The sequence below is a fragment of the Coptis chinensis genome, chromosome 4, assembly GCF_015680905.1.
Source record: "Coptis chinensis isolate HL-2020 chromosome 4, ASM1568090v1, whole genome shotgun sequence".
NCBI lineage: Eukaryota > Viridiplantae > Streptophyta > Magnoliopsida > Ranunculales > Ranunculaceae > Coptis > Coptis chinensis.
The window spans coordinates 18,210,885-18,228,271 of NC_141459.1; the positions used below are offsets into that span (position 1 = coordinate 18,210,885).

Consider the following 17,387-nt stretch of genomic DNA (forward strand, 5'->3'; position numbering starts at 1 on the left):
CAATTACAATATTTGAAATCATTATAAATGTGTTAAGTTTATATAGATAGTTTTATTTTATAAGATCAACTTAATTAATCCGGTGTATTTTTAAGTGGGCAATTAAGCATCATGGGCAAATCAAATCACATATTTGGGTGCATTTTTTTCCCTTTAATTCTAAGATTTAATTGTATGGAGGAATATTAAAATCACAAAATTCCTTTCGCTTTACAATCGGCAAGAATCGGCAACATTGGTCCATTAAAGATGAATTTGTGCACTTAAGGGAAGGAGGGAGCCATATTAATTTGAACGGAGGGTTTTTAAAGCAAGTTACATACAACTTCTCAAAGAAAATGCCCAACAATCAAGATGATTTAATTGGCAATAATAAGCTTAGCCCTTTTGTTCCTCAAAAAGGACTGGAAAGTTGAGGAATTTAAGATTTCACACATTAATGAAAACAGGTTTTTTAGGCTAGTTTTCATGGGCGACAGTCGGCCAAATGATTTACAAAGAATATTTTGATTTTATAAATATATTTTATTGATAAATGAAAGGTCTAGCCCTTTTTAGCAATTCAGAATACGACAAAAATACAGTACGGGAATAATTAAAAATTATTCGGTGACTCAAAAAAATAGTACGGTCTAATATTCAGTCAAAAATTTACAATACATCAATTATGCAGTGTTTAATGTGAACCGTTCAATTAAACTTTTGGTTGCAAAAATTCATGATATTATATTAGTAAATATTAATAATAGTTGTCATATTCTACAACATAACAAACATATCCAAGCAATTTAGCTACGAAAATATTAAAATCAATTGAACGGTTCACATAGATACCTTCATTTATTTGTTCTTGGATTGAAATTACAGTTCAAACTTCAAAATACACACACCATGATATGACAATTTAAATATTGCTCAAAAAGTATAAAAATAAAACGTTTGGATTAATTTATTACTAAGAATGTAAGAGTGGGAGACTTAAAGTAAGAGTGAGAACATAAAGTACATAAAAAAATAACAAAAGCACAACCGAGTTTTCATTTTTTTTTAGCTGATTTTTTGAAAAATTCATCAAAAACCATATTATACTTTTCAAAAAATCGTGAATGATTCCGAATCTTTCAAACATTCCTAAGTATTAAACGTATGGCCCTTTAAAGATTCGATTCGCGAATAATTCTACGAATTGCTAACAAGGTCCGACTATTGCGGCCAAAATGCTTTTGCCAATGTATTTTAACATATTTGACCAAAATGCCCTCCAAGACTTAATTAAAGCCAAAAGTAAAAACTTAGAACACAAGCAAGCAATATCTACATTGTCTACAGTTTCGCTGAACTCTAAAACCGCTAAGAGTGATATGTTCAGTGCTTGCAAACAGAAGACAACATTAAAAAGTTCTTGATTGTATTGGTAACCCATTTCACGCACTCATGTTCTCTATTGCGTCGATTTCATGAAAATATGATATCGCTTATTCAAAATGAATATTATATTAGTATTTTCTTTGGATTTGGTGAAATATCTCTACGATAATGAATTTTACGTACAGGGTATTCAATTTCAATTTTAATGGTGCAGCCGGTATCGAAAATTAGAAAAAGAAATCCGAGATTGGATAAATTGTGAACCTGCAAACAAGTTCAGCAATAATGTCTACAAAGTTCTCTACATTTTTAATGAAAGCCTCATGATCTAAGAAGCTTTAGGAAATGATGATTAAAGGCGCAAAATTTGATGAAGTATGAAAGCTAAATGGAAACAATATGTTTTAGAAGGATTAGAATCTTCACTTCAGTACAAGGTTAATTTGGAGAAGAAGTTGCGAGTGTGTTAGATGCTTAGATTGGGGAGCTTTTAAGAGTATTTTAGTCGAACTTGTTGAAGCACTTTCGCCCTTGGCAATAGCCGGACCCATGACAGAATGCATTTTGGTGTACTTCGACGAATACTAACTAATTCGAATCAAGTAGCTCCTTTTACGGTTTTCCAGAACCTAATTAAAAATAAACCAAAAGCAAAAGTTCAAGGACAATATCACTGTTGGGCTAAAAAATAGTTAAACCCGTGTGAGATCCATGAAGGGAAATATAGTACACAAATGTTAAATGTTATAATTTTGGGTTCTCCGGCATCATTCTACATCAAGCTGTTGAACGTTGCTTTGATAAGTCGCATTGTCGTTATTTTGTGTTGATACATTTGAGCAGTTAGGTGGCGTTCCCACTTGTTCATGCGGCAGCATCGATGTCAAATCTGGTCCTTCAATTTCGTTCTGCCATCAATGCAAAAAGATGATGATCAGGGTCCAGAGCCAGACTCCTAAAAGCAGGGAATTACAACTACGACTATGATACTCTCAAGTCTTAACCACAAAATCAGGTATTAACTTCTAACTACAAAACAATGGTTTGGGGCTCTGGGCTGAGCAAACTGGTATTTTGTCATATATAGTCCTGGACTACTCATTCTCTATTCGGCCGGATCCGATTTCATGTGTTGTATGTTGGTCCAAAGTGTAGTCCATCTTACGCTAAAATAATATCTATTTATCAGACTCCGGATTCACAGTTTCACACCATTAATCTGTTGAGTGCATTACTAAGGGATGAAGTATGATCAAGTTTTTTTCTTGTATTAACCTGAAACATTGTGAAGGAGCCTGACGGCACGAGGGCGTTCAGAAGTTCAGTCGACGTGAACACTTGATGCCACGGTGGAAGACCTTGGTCGCCTTGATTGCTTATCTGGCAGGGCCCCATGTTACGTGGATCCACATGTAAGTTTGTTCCTTGTGATAGTGAGTCGAACATTGTCATTGATGGATCCCTAAAGACATAAGGCAAAGTTATTGGATGAAATGAAGTGTGGTTTGTGTGAATTTGCATAGATAATAATGATAAAAGAGGGAGAGGAAAATCACCTAAGTGGAATTAAAGGGTTTGATCCGACGAATATTTGGTTTTGATGCTGTGCATTTTCAGGGAACCAGTTCACATCCTTGTTCTCAGTTGAAGTTGCCATCTCCTCTTGTGTATCCAAATACATCTACAATTAAAATTTGTAAGTCAAAAGACGGTAGCCCTAGTTGGATTCCTTGATCCCGTCTGCATTGTCGTCATATTCGGCTTTTACACAAATAAATGACCAGTAATTTTTAGTACCTGTAAACTTGATGGGTCGTACGACGATAAATGGTTGCTTAGAAGATAATTCTGCATAAAACATTAATATATTAGTGGTCATGAAAAGCTATGTTGCCATTTACTTATTTAAAATTAAATATGATCTGTGTACATGTTTGCTCATGCCTCATGGTTTCATTTACCTTTCTCTGACCGACACGGGTCAATACTTCCACAAGCTGCTTTTCACATGAGTCAAGTTCATCTATTGATGCCACCTTAAGCAGGTCTGGCTCAAAATTCCTGTATTAAGTTTGCTGAAATATGAGAAATTAACTAGAAGTTCAAAAACGCCTCGTTGCTGGTAGTTTTTTAACAAATCAACTGAATCCACACATGAAAAAAAAAATCAAAGATAGAAAAAGATATAACAGAACAAAAACAAAAGGAAACAATGGAAATATCTACTCTGCTCTGTTTTCTCCTCCAAACAGTTTTGTTTTTTGGTTCTTCAGGACTGACATTCAGTTAGTCTGTGACCAAACATGCACGAGCAATAACTCAATCCTTTGAACTTCGAAGTAGGAAGTTGTTTTGGTATTGGCAAGCATTATGTCACTATGTCAGCTAACATTAAGCGATATGAGGCAATAATTATGCCTAATGTATCTATCTAAAAAGTTCGCCGTTATTAGTTTCAATAGTTAAAAAACTTCGTGACAGTTAAATTATCATGTATTAAACCCATTTGTTGCTGTACCTTAGTTGTTCCTCAGTCATCTGAATTTGATGCTGAAATCTAGTGATTTCCTGTTGAAGTTGCTGCAATAAAAGATGAAATATTTACTCAGTTAAAATATTTGGGTGAATTAAAACTAATTAGATAAATGTGATTAAATGTAGGGATAGTGAATTGCACTGTACCTCTACATGAGAATTAACCGCAGTAGGGCTGATATAAAGGAAGTAAAAGAAAAGCAAAGATTTAGTTAGATATGAACAAGCATAAAGATACTAGGAGGAGAAAGGTGACTAAATGACTAACTTGGCTATTTGGAGTGCCATGTCACTCTCTGTCTTGAGTTTCTTTAGTGTCCTTATCAAAAACTGCATGGAAAATTGGAGATACATACATTAATCTTTATATTGATTAAATTTGAAAACATAGAGTAGAGAAGCTCAATAAATGTTGCCTCTTACCTCTCGATTATGAATGGTACTGCACAAATAAAGAAAGGTAAATTGTTAAAAGGAGTTGAAGATATGTAATAAGATAAGCTATAAGGAGAAACGAAGCTCCAAATATATTAAGAAAAAAAAAGATTGTGATAAAAAAGGATGCATACCCTCCTCTGTCATGATCAGGCAGATTTATGTAACGAGTAAGCACATCTTCAATCCTGTTACACATCCAGAAAAGGATATGTAAACGAAAAAAGAATGTTAGAATTTACAAGAGACTAAATTGCAAATGATAAGATTGAGAAAAATATTAGAAAGGTTCAACTCGAAAAAACAAATATAGATCGAAATATAAAAAATCGAATAAATGGGCTCAACTATCAAAATATGGTGAAACATCATATTCAAAAGTACGGTGATGCACCTTCGCTTGCCGGAGAAATGACTAAGGCGTCCAGAGGGAGAGAACATGATAAGAGCGATATCAATATCACAGAGGACAGATAGTTCATAAGCCTTTTTAATGAGTCCATTTCGACGCTTAGAAAAAGTAACCTGTCGATTTGTATTATTTTCTATTCTCTTAATCTGAAGTTTAACACGACCCATGTTCTAAGAAAAGGTAGATTTATATTGTTTAATTTGAGAAGAATAAGAAAATTAGTATGTATGGCTTTCCCAAAAACAGAAAAGATAAAGATATAGAAGGAAAAAAAAGGAACTCGAGAAGGTTAGAGCATGAAAAGGAACTAGAAACAAACAGAGAGATGGACAAGAAATGCGAGAAAAGGGGAGAGATATGTGGATATTTATAGAGAAAGGGTCGAAGTTGAGAGGGTTTAATGGCAATGAAGCTTTTAATTTCCTTGAACTGTGGGGGTAGTTCGGTTAAGAAATGGTGAAGCACCAAATTTTACTCCCTTCACACTAATTGTTGTCCATTCCAAACCTTGCCTGTTTTTTTGGTTTGTTGGATTCATGGGAGTTATGTTAGGACTTTGGACCCTTTTAACACTCTCCATTCTCCTCTAATATCGCACTTTGGAATTAACCTATCATCATCTCCAGTTCTCAACCAATTTATGTTAAGTAGCTTTTCTCCGTAGCAATGAATTTTGAATATTATGGTAAAGAAGGCTCTTAGGGAAAATTCTGTTCTAGACTTCTAGACGCTAGTTATGTTTGGGTGACTGTAAAAAGTAGTCGAACTCTTAAGCATGAATTCAGTATTGACCTCTGAAAATACATAATTAGTGGGAGTCTGTTTAGGTAATCGAACTCTTGGACACAAAATTATTATGGTGAGCATCAGTCGATCAATTAAACGTTTCCTGTATTGTGTTGTAGGTGCGACGTTTTATTACTAGAAACATCGTTAGGGACCTAGAGACTGGAGGAATTCTATGGATCAGTCCTTAAAATGGCCGCGAACGATTCAACGGTGCACCAAGACACCAAAAATCCTGTAATTTTATTGCCAACAACTTGTATATGCACTCATTTGAGCCAATAACTAAGCACCAACTTATAAAAAAGTTAGAAACCATATACTTGAATGATGAATCATACTTTCCCCTCTCTTGGTTTGGAATGTCCATCAGAGGATACATATATACGTACACATCCTTACACTCAGTTAAGAAAGATACTTAACCAGAGATAGCAGGGTGCTCCTCTTCAGAGGATTGCTCAGATTGTCTGTTTCAAAGTGCAAAGATCCAAAAATAACTTCAGTATGTAGTGAAATTGTCATGTATTTTCTCTTCCCTTCCCAATGATAAAAAGCCATTTCATATACGAACAGGAGAGCATAACGGTTCAAATAATGTCAAAAGTTTGCCTTAGCCAACTGCCTGAGTGGCTCATGCAGATTCATGTTCTGTGCTTCACAGTTTTGTTGCTTTCTGTTAAGCTATCACAAAGCAGTAAACCACTAACAGATAAGGATTGAATGACTCCGTAATTCGTGATCTTGCCTGGCCGACGTAACAAAACAATCAAAACTTCACAATTCGGAGATTGGGAAGTGGGAAGTGGGAAGTGGGAACCGACCAAAGCTTGCATATCACGAACGATAACAACTATGGGCTTAAAGCCCAGTGTCCAAATTTAATTATTACAAGTAATTGGGCTGAGAGCCCAATTTTCAAAAATAAATCGCTCTAACTCCACATGAATTTTAATTTTGCCCTAAGTCCAAAAATACGGATTGACGTCGCTATATAAATTTAAATTTTCATATTTATATTTAAATTATCATATGAAAATTTAATTTGACATATGTAAATTGAAATTTTTATATGTAAATTTAAATTTGCATATGAAAAAGTATTTTTCATAGTATTTTTATATGTAAATTTAAATTTAAATTTTCATATGATGACGTCAGCTCGGTTTGTCCTTGAGCCGAAATTATAAGCAAAAAAAAAAAAAAAAAAATGATGACGTATAATGATGTCAGCTTGATTTTGGACTTATGGCGAAATTATTATTGGGTTTGGTCCTTGGGCCGTAATATCTGATTTAATTACGCTTAACTTTTTTTTTAAACAATTAAAAAAAAAAACAAAGCCTCCAGTAGGGAAGGGGGGGCGAAGTCTTATGTCACACCCCGATTTTTCGTAGAATCTCTATCACATCCCAAATTTCCAGAAAATTTAAAATAGAGAATTATTCAAGATATAATTATCTCAATCGTCACCCTATTCAATCATCTGAAAACCCATGATGAAATGAAACCTTAATAACATATTATCAACCACGATATTAAAATATGAGACCAAATTTAAAACCAAAAAGAACAATCCTTCAATTACATTACTAAACTACAAAGAAACTAACCAACTTTATTACATCTGTCTCAAAACAAAACCGTACACTTCATAAACACTTAAACCAGAAAACTCCAAAAGAAAATCCAAATCACATGTCCTCATCCACTACACTCCACCATCTATGTTTCCAAGAACACACCCACGTTGCAAAACAAAGTAAACATGGTTCAACAAATTGAATTTGATGGTATGAGTAAGACTAAAAATATAAAAACAATATGTTCAATATTTCAAATAAAGGAATATACTATTACAATCATTTCAACTTGGAAGACAAGTTAATTCCGTTTTCTCAAAATGGCATGTAGTTTCTTCCCAAGTAAGATTTCACCCCCAATATAAAATTCCAAGAATCTCATATAACAGTATTCATTATTCCCACTTTCCAAAATAACTCATAACATAAATACCACTTATATTCCACTTATTAAATGCACATATAATAACCTAATTAAATATGAGTTTGATACACCTTATCTTTAAGCCAACACGTCGTCTTAGGGTAGGATATTTACGTCATTGTATAAAAGATTAATAGATCCTACCATCCTGCAAAACAGAGTTAGACATCACAATAAAATGATTTATCTCAGCCAATCAAATTTCCATTCATAACCAAATCTCATTTAAGACATTTAAGTCTAATTGATACAACCTGGTTCATCTCGCATATTCGGGGAATACCACTTATCATAATACCTATATCAAGGGTAGTCATTCACATGATATATTACGTCATAAAGTTTCTACATGCATAACCATAGATCTTAGACTATTACAAGTCATTAATATTTTTGTAATAATATATCAAGTTATAGTCATTTCGCAATCACATAAAAGATCACCATCAATCACTAATATTATTCACAGTCACACTTCACATCCATAACATCACACAGATTCACATACTTTTAGTTCATTCAATTCCACAGTGTATCTTGTTTATTAATCACTTATTTACTGACCTCACCTTTAGTTCCTACTCCACGATTTGCACTTCACACATTTGCCAAATCACACATACCCATGTGCCTCTCTCACACCGCAAGACATATGTCCAAAGCGGAGATATCGCCTCTAGGAACATATTTACATCTTGCAAACTCGTAAATTGTGAGTCACAGCCACCTTTGGGCTTTCCATTCGCATAATCACAACCTCTTATGGGCATTCAATATCTCAGGTCATTCATGGCACATTCAATGAATACCTTGGGTCATTCCTGCCACATTCAAGAAATACCCATCATACACTAACAAGTCATTTATGGCACATTCAATGAATACCTTGGGTCATTCCCGCCGCATTCAAGGAATACCATCATAACACTAACAGGTCATTCATGACACATTCAATGAATACCTTCGTATCACATGACATCTCAAGTCATAATATATTATTACCAAATCCTGAGGCGTGGAGAGTTCTAAAGGTGTGGTCGACTCATTGAAAATATTATTCTCAGCTCACTTATCATTGTACTAGTATTAATCATATACAACAATTGATCACACGTGCATAGTTATTTTCCGCATCAATGCAAATCAATCACGCATTTAAATATCATGGAACGTAACACGAATAATCATCAATCAAATACAATTCAAACAGTCACAATCACATACACAATTAAATGATAACATTATACACATATAGTTATCACAAAAATAATATATAATATAGTTGCTGCACCTGTACATAAGGCTGCCTTCGTATCCAATCTTTCAAGATTAGAATCAAGTCTTACGTAGCTATTAGCCAATAAATATCAACATTCTTGTATGTACCTTTAAGGAAAACAATAATTTATACTATATAGAATCACATACAATAATTTTCAAATACTCCCACTATCATATATGTAAAGTTTCATACCTAGAGATACACTATGAACCCTTAAATCCAAAAACTCACAAATAGATATTTCTCTACTTTTGATTCTAAAAATGATATTATGAACCATGTCGGTTCCAAATAAAACCACAGTCTAAAAGTAGACTACAAACACTATATATATAAAACACTCAAGAAGAGTTTAAGAGACTCTTAGTTCATTACTAAAGACATATTTTCCAAAATAGGTTCATACACATAAAGGATAACACAGTAGGTTTTCTAGCCAACTTTTTAATGCTATAGTTTTCCTACATTAATCCAAATAACATGTAACTTAATTATTTAGAAACTAGGGTATGTAGACATACTTTTTCATGTAGAACTTGAAGTCCCAACCATAGCCCATCGAAAATAAAACTTAGGTTGAAAACAATAAAAATCCTAATTTCAGCAAATTAGATTTCTGACAGACTATCTTCCGAACGACACAACTCTTTCCACATATATCCAAATACATCAAGGCTATTTGTGTTGAAAACCTAACACACGGAACTTACTTTTTTATGTTTTACAAAAATACTCAATCTCATTATAAGTGTACGAAAACTAGGTTAGAACATAGTGCACAAAAACTGATTTCTGACACACTATTTTCTGCCAGTCAAACTTCCAGACATCATAATTAATTCCACAGGCCTTCGAATGTGATGAGGCCAATTGGAATAGAAATCCAACTTCCATATCTTACTCTTTTATGTTTTATAAAAATTAAATCTCATCCTAACTATTTTAAAACTGGACTTGAACACAGTGCACAGAAACTGATTTCTAACGCATTGTTTTATGTCAACCAAACTTCCAGAAATTATATCTATCTCCAAAGACCTCGGAATGTGACGAGGCCAATTGGGTTGGAAAGAAGACTCAGAACACTCACTTTTTCATGTTTTGGCGAGAGTTTGAATCTGAACCTAACTACGTGAAAACTCGATTCCAAACCAGACACAGACCGAATTTCTGTAGTCAGAAAATTCTGACGTTTCCAACTCCTTCAAGGGTGGCATTTTGAGTCCTTCAACTTACTAAAATTATATCTATCTCCAAATGCTATGGGGCATTTTTGAGTTTGAAAAACCTAACTTCACGAAAACTTCGACAGCTAAACTTACTTTCTGTATGTTTTAATCAAAACCTATATCAATTTCTAAAAACACTGAAAATCGTTTCCAAATCAAACAAAATTCCTAACTAGAACAGGAACAAAACAACATCAATATTGGAACTAAGTGCACGCCCATTTAAATACTTATCTAATTTAATAGAAGGGTTTATTGCTTAAGTAGGTTTTTTATACCAAAAGAAAATTAAGAGATAAGTTTAAAACCGATGTAAAGGTTAGGCTTATATAGCCTAGTATAAGTCTGACTTGTAGGTTCATTATACAAAAGAGAACCAATAGTTAAAGAGATTCAAAACTAATATATAGGTTAAAGCCCATGCACATTAATGTCTGACTTAGTTTAGCTTAACCTTATTATAACTAAGTGAGCAACAAGTTAAGGTGTACCTCCTAGGTAGTCAAAATAGTTCCTGCTTGGACTTACAGAATTTAAGTCCACATATTCCTATGTAATCATCACCACTTATTTCATATTTTAAATATCATGAAGGTTAGCACAAGTTGTTACAATCAAATATTTCTTAGATCATCACCGACTATATAAGACACTTCAATAGCAAATAATTCATACAGATGCTTCAACTACTTAGTTCTCATACATATATATAAGCCATTTCTAATTCATAGACACTTCAAATGTTTATTCTCATATCTATAAGCCACTTCAAAAGCAAATAAGTGATGTAGACACCACCGACCATATTGTAGAGGTAGTATTGGGGGCCCAAAGGATCCAAGAAAGGACGCGCCCGAGTTAACGAAAGGTAGCATGCCGCGGCGCACTGGATCGGGGCTAAGTCACGTGGTTGCAGTACGGAAACCCTACATGCGTAGAGAAGGAGACCGCGAGATGGAGGGACAGGTGGAGGGCCCGGATGAAGAAAGGAAAGGATATAAAGAGAAAGTGAAGGGAAGAGAAGAAGGAGGGCCGGAGGAGCCATCAGAAAAGGGAGAGAATAGTGTCTGAAGAGAGAAAATAGTGAGAAGAGAGAGATTGGAACTGTACAAGTGTCTGTGAACTAGGGGTTAGTGCTTGTAGTAGAAAAAGGGTTGTAACATTTGGCGCCGTCTGTGGGGACCGAAGAAATGGCACCAAAGAAGGCGGTGGGTAGACCTCGGAAGGTAAGAGTCCTAGAACAAATGCCAGAAGCGGCGGTGGAGGAAGGGGAAGAGCGAGGGGAAGGAAGGGGAGAAGAAGAAGTTCGACTTATGCGGGAGGAGATTGAAAGGCTGAGGGAAGAAAATGAGGGGCTGAGGAGAGAAAGAGAAAGGAGTGAGGAGGAGTCCGGGGAAGAGACAAGGGAGGAATCGGAGAACGAAAGGGTGGAAGAGGAGGAGGAACAGGGGCCGACTCTGGTGGACAACCCGGTGACAGGATTAACGATGGAGCAAGTCTAACAAATGATTAACAACGACCGGGAGGCGAATCTGCTGCAAACGAAAGTTCAGACGGGCGCGGCCAGTCAGGTGGTGGCGGGACTGAACCGCAACCCGCTGGTAGATGCGATATAGACTTCTGAGGTGCCAAAACGTTTCAATCAGCCAAGGTTTGAGAGATATGACAAAACGGGAGACCCGGCAGATCACATCCATCACTTTCGGCAACAGATGCCTCTCGGCAAAAGGCGGCAATCTGATGGTGCAGCGGTGTATGATGTTCCCGCCAGTCTTAAAAGGAGGGGCTTCCGACCTATCGGTTGCCGTCAAGGAGCATAACCAATTTCAAGAGTTGGAGCAAGCCTTTGTTGATCACTTTATACATCGGCGCGGAGGGTGGTAGACATCGCGGCCTTGTTTAATGTCGGACAAAGGTCCGCCCGAATCGTCGAGGAGTACCTATGTCGCCTCAAAGCGGAAACACTTAAAGTAGAAAAATCTGGATGAGAGGGCCCGGTAAATAGCGTTCGAGAGGGGTGCGACCGCACGGCGATACATCAATCCGTGGCAAAGAATGAGATTGCAACATTGCACAAGCTCTATCCGCGTGTAGAAGTATATCGATCACGAGGACACTATGCAGAAAGACTCAAAGAGGGGAGCTAAGGCAGTTACAGCGGTAGAAAAAGGAAGGGAGCGCAGAAGACAGAGGGAGAAGACAGAGGTGGGGAAAGGTATCTCCGATGCGACAATCCGCGGAGAGGGGAGAGAAATGGCACGCAGGGAGCCGAGGGAGAGAAAGCCATACCGCGAGGTGGAACAAGTGCCCCTGGCGAGACCGTTGAGCGAGATACTGCCGTTGATAAAGAATGTGCCGGGATATGAAGGTCCGCGAACATTTCCTGCCGAAATGCCTAACAAGCCATACTGCGAATATCACCAGGTGCACAATCATGGAACAAACGACTGCTATGCTTTAAAATGGTTGGTTCAGAGATTAGTTGAGAAGGGAGTGATGAGGGAGTTCGTAGCGGAACCACAGAATAGGGAGTCGGTGCCCAATGCGGGAAGAATATTGGGAACCATAAACGCGTTATCTTCGATTGGGAAAGATCGAGTCACAATGACCACCGGGATAAGGTCAGGAGGACAGCGAGCATTCAACAAGTTAATGAGGCCCACCGAGGGCAGAGTTACGGCACGGAGCTAAGGAAAGGGGAAGAGGGGATTACATTCTCCAATGCAGATCTCCGAACCATGGATACCCCGCGATGAAGATGCGCTAGTCATCACTGTAGCAATGGGTAATTATGTGGTCAAAAGAGTCCCCGATTGCGGGCAGCGGCGCCGTGGATTTGTTGTTTAAGGGAGCTCTTGAGGAGATGGGGATGGACCCAGGGCAACTAAGGCCCCCCGCGACCGGTTGTATGGATTCAATGGGAGCGTCCGCGAACCTATGGGTGAACTTTTGCTGCCGGTGACAACGGTCCGGTGGCGGTGTTCTCGAGATTTATGGTGGTGGACTCCCAATCCCGCGCATAACGCGATCCTAGGGAGGAGATGGATACATGAGATGAGGCGGTGCCCTCAACTTATTATCGGTCATACGCTTCCTACCCTACGGGGAACATACGAGGTCCGCGGAGATCAGGTGGCCTCCAAGAACAGCCACCAGAACACAATTAAGAGGATGTCCCGTGAACCGGGGTGTGGATCGGCGAATCCGAGGAAGAGGTCGGCATAGCAATTACAGTGCGGGGCCGGGGAGGGGGAGGAAGAGGCCGCGATGGTTCCGAAGACTTTAGATGAAACAGAAGTAGTGGATCTGGGATGGGAGAGGGCGGAGATGGGAAGTTGACGTCGATCGGATTGAGGCTGACGAACGAGTGGAAGGCTAAGTTGGTGCAATATTTGGTGGAGAACAGGGACGTGTTCGCATGGGGAATAGAGGATGTTACGGGCTTGGATCCGGGATTCGCATGTCATCGCCTATATATGAGGGAGGACGCGAAGCCAGTGAGACAGAAGATGAGGGGAATTAGGTCTAAATACGCGGAAGGAATCCAGGAAGAGGTTGTCAGGCTAAAGAATGCCGGGATCATAAGAGAGGTGGAGTTCACGGAGTGGCTGTCCAATATAGTCGCGGTCCCAAAGAAAAATGGGAAGGTGTGAATGTGTCGACTTCACGGGGCGTAAACCTAGAGTGTCCGAAAGATAGTTATCCTATGCCGCGAGTGGGCGAATTGGTAGACGTAGCGGCGGGCTTCGTAATATTCTCATTTATGGATCGTCCATGGGGTACAACCCGTCGCGATGTATGGTCCCCGATGAGAAGACATCATTTCGTGGTAGAAAGGAGGCACATACCGCTATACGAGGATGCCATTCGGGTTGAAAAATCACGGGGGCTACATTCCGGCGGTTGGGAGAAAATGTTTGAGGGCAAGATCCGGCGGGGGCATTGAGATATACATCGATGATATGGTGGAAAAAGCATGTCGAATTAGAGCACCCGGAGGGTTGAGGGAGACGTTCCGGATCTTTGCGGGTCCACAACCTGAAACTTAACCCAGAGAAATGCACATTTGGAGTCACCACAGGGAAATTTCTGGGGTACATCGTGACGCAGCGGGGAATAGAGGCAAACCCCAAATAGATAAGATCGCTGGTGGAGATGCCGTCGCCGCAGACAGTGAAGGAGGTGCAGCGGTTGGCAGGTAGAGTCGCGGCTCTCAACAGGTTCATCTCAAAGTCATCCGACAAATGTAGGCCACCGTATCGACTGTTGAGGAACACCACAGATTTCAAATAGACAGCGGAGTGCGAAGAGGCATTCCGGGGGCTTAAGAGTTATTTAGAGGAGACACCGTTGCTGTCGCGGCCCGAAGTGGGAGAAAAACTATTTTTGTACTTGGGGGTCACGATTACGCGATCGGCTTCGATCTCGCTCGGGTAGTAGATAAAATAGAAAGACCGGTGTACTTCCAGAGCAAGACCTTATTAGACGCCTTGAGACTAGGTACGGTCGAGTAGAAACGCATACTAGCCTTGGTGTTCTCGGCCCTGAAGCCCCTATTTGAAGCCCATGCGATGTCGTGGTGACTAACCCGCCCCTCAAGCGGGCTCGAGGGCTGAAAAATCGGGGAGGATCTTTGAAATGGGCCGTGATGCTTAGTTCATATGAGATTCAGTATCAAGTCAGGACAGCGGAGAAGGCTCAGGCAGTGGCGGAATTCTTGGCGGAGTTCCCTGCAGAGGATCCAACATGGGGGGAGGAGATGGTTTTGGAGCCCGAGAGAGGATGAACTGGATTGTCCGAACCCTGGATCACGAGGAATGGTTGGAGGGTGTTTGTTGATGGATCGCCAATGCGATCTTTGGCGGCGGAATAAAGCGTGGTAATCGGGTCACTCCGGAGAACAATAGGTTAGAGCAGACGATGAAATTGGGCTTTGCAGCATCAAATAACGAGGCGGAGTATGAAGCTGTGATCGCGGGCATGAGAATGGCGGTAGAGTTGGGCGTGAGAGAACTCACCGTATACTCCGACTCCAATCTGGTGGTATGCCAGGCGAATGGGGGATTCGCGGCTCGGTGTCCTAGAATGGCAAGGTATTTGGGGGTCCTACGGGCTTGGGCCTCAAAGTTCAACCAAATCCGATTCATCCATCTGAACCGTGGGGAGAACCGCCATGCCGATGCCTGCTCGCTTTACGCGGCGCCGCCATTCCGGATCCGAGGAAAGGACAATTGAGATAAGGAAATTGAAGCGGGCCGAAAACCGAGGAAAAGTTAGAGGTAATGATCACGACGGAGGGTGATGATGGATGGATGGGTCCGTTCAAACAGTTCTTGGAGGGGGTCGAGGTGAAAGACCCTAAAGAAAGGCGGAGATTGGAACAGCGCCCCCGAGGTACACACCGATTCGAGGAGAATTATATAGAAGGAACTTCAACGGCCTTTATTGAAATGTTTGGGGCCGAAGCTGGCTCAAGAGGTGCTCAGTGAGCTTCACGAAGGAGACTGCGGGAGTCATTCAGCGGGCCGGATAACGGTACACCGGTTGTTAACACAAGGTTACTTTTGGCCGCACATGAAAAGAGATGCTGTAGAGTTCTCCAGGAAGTGCGAGAAATGTCAAAGATTCTCTCAACTAATATGGGCCCCAGCCGAGCCGCTGCACTATGTATCAAGTCCGTGGCCATTTGCAATGTGGGCCCTCGACATAATGGGGCCGCTGCCAATGGCCCGAGGTAAGAGGAGGTTCCTGTTGGTCGCGACAGACTACTTTACAAAGTGGATTGAAGCCGTGCCCCTGCAAGTGGTAAAGGAAGCCCAAGTAATTAAATTCTTGTGGGAGAATATCATTTGCCGCTTCGGGTTGCCGTATGCTATCGTTGCAGATAATGGATCGCAGTTTAATGGATCGAGAGTTAAGAGCTTTCTGCAGGCCTATCATGTAAAGCAGGGGTTCTCGGCCCCGTACAACCCCGAGGGCAATGGGCAGGCGGAGTCCTCCAACAAGACCATACTAAACAATCTCAAGAGAAAGTTGGAAAGCAAGAAAGGGGCCTGGGCCGACGAGCTCAACCATGTACTATGGGCATATCGAACGACGCCGCGGACCACTACCAAGGAGACTCCCTTCTCTTTAGCATATGGTGTTGAGGCCGTGATACCAACAGAACTGGTGGCAGCTACTACTAGAACCTCAGCCATCGAGGATGGATCAAACTGGGGCATCCTAGCCAGAGATATGAATCTAGCGGAAGAAAGAAGAGACACCGCTACAAGATCCGACTAGAAGAGTACCATCGCCACCTCCAACGGCATCAACAAGAGGGTGAAGCCTAGGAGCTTTAAGGTGGGAGACTGCATGCTGCGTAACCCCAAACACCCAAGAAGGTGGCGAGGGAAAGCTGGGTCCAACATGGGAGGGGCCTTACGTGGTGATTGAGGTGGGAAGGTCGGGCACCTACAAAGTTCGCGAACCTTGGAAGGGAGAGCGTTGAAAAACCGTGGAATGTAAAGTCATTAAAGAAATTTCATGAGTAAATGTAATGGGGAGTGGTCAGAAACCACATGAGCTAGTTGTACATATATAAAACTTTAGCACTTTTGAGATGGTTAATGTCGCGTGATTTTTTACTACCTTCGTGAGTAGAGGGAACGGAAAGGAGAGAGCCTTCCGGGACGAAAGTCTAAAACTTCGGTCGGCAAAAAGAGTGTCCACGACGGGTGCGAGATCTCAGACGAGCCGGGGCGAAAGGAGTCGCCCCGAACACAATATGAGATGCCGGCAAGGGGAAGCGAAGAGGCTTCCTCTGCCCGCGGACAAGGGGTCCGACATGAGTATAGGGCAAGGGCGTGGTCCCGACCTGAACAGGGGGCAGGGAGCGAGGCTCCCGACCAAACGGGTGGAGACGATGATAGAGGATCATTACCACTAAAGTCATGCAAACATCAGATACCGACAAGGACACTTGGGAATTACAGAGAGAAAATATTTGGTATATCCATAATCAGTTATCCTCAACCAGAGAGAGTAAAAATAAAACGAAAAGTATCAGAAACACTGCAAATAGTATCAAAGAAGCCTGGCCAGGGCACAAAATAGGCCATTTCAAGCAAAACACACTTAAACATTTTCCTGGATCACTGACTCGGCGGCTTCCTCGAGGGCGGCATCCGCAGCAGCGTCTATCACCCCGGCCACTATGACAGCGGCATCATCGACCGCTGAAACAGATTCCGGAAGGGGCGCCGCCACCTCTGAAGGGGGGACCGCGGTCGGGGCTTCAGGGAGAAGTCGCCCTTCCTTGATAAGCCGCTCATGCTCCTCCTTAATCTTT

General features: G+C 40.6%; 1 protein-coding gene across 1 annotated transcript; it reads right to left on the reverse strand.

The window, feature by feature from the left end:
• Nucleotides 1-1,963: 1,963 nt before the first annotated feature.
• On the reverse strand, nt 1,964-5,077 carry LOC147502328 (agamous-like MADS-box protein AGL104). The gene is made up of 11 exons (XM_086603871.1): nt 4,733-5,077; nt 4,473-4,526; nt 4,327-4,345; nt 4,172-4,233; nt 4,051-4,078; nt 3,887-3,948; nt 3,330-3,429; nt 3,166-3,216; nt 2,925-3,049; nt 2,644-2,830; nt 1,964-2,276 (listed from the first exon to the last, which is right to left on the reverse strand). Exons 1-11 carry the CDS (start codon nt 4,915-4,917, stop codon nt 2,136-2,138), a joined length of 1,014 nt encoding a protein of 337 aa, XP_086459997.1. The 5' UTR covers nt 4,918-5,077; the 3' UTR covers nt 1,964-2,135.
• Between the last annotated feature and the right edge of the window lie 12,310 nt (nt 5,078-17,387).

Coding starts and splice junctions, on each gene's coding strand:
- LOC147502328 (XM_086603871.1), bottom strand. CDS start 4,917: ATGGGTCGTGTTAAACTTCAGATTAAGAGAATAGAAAATAATACAAAT. Junction 4,527..4,732: donor CATTTCTCCGGCAAGCGAAG/GTGCATCACCGT, acceptor GATGTGTAACAG/GATTGAAGATGTGCTTACTC. Junction 4,079..4,171: donor ATGGCACTCCAAATAGCCAA/GTTAGTCATTTA, acceptor CCTTTATATCAG/CCCTACTGCGGTTAATTCTC.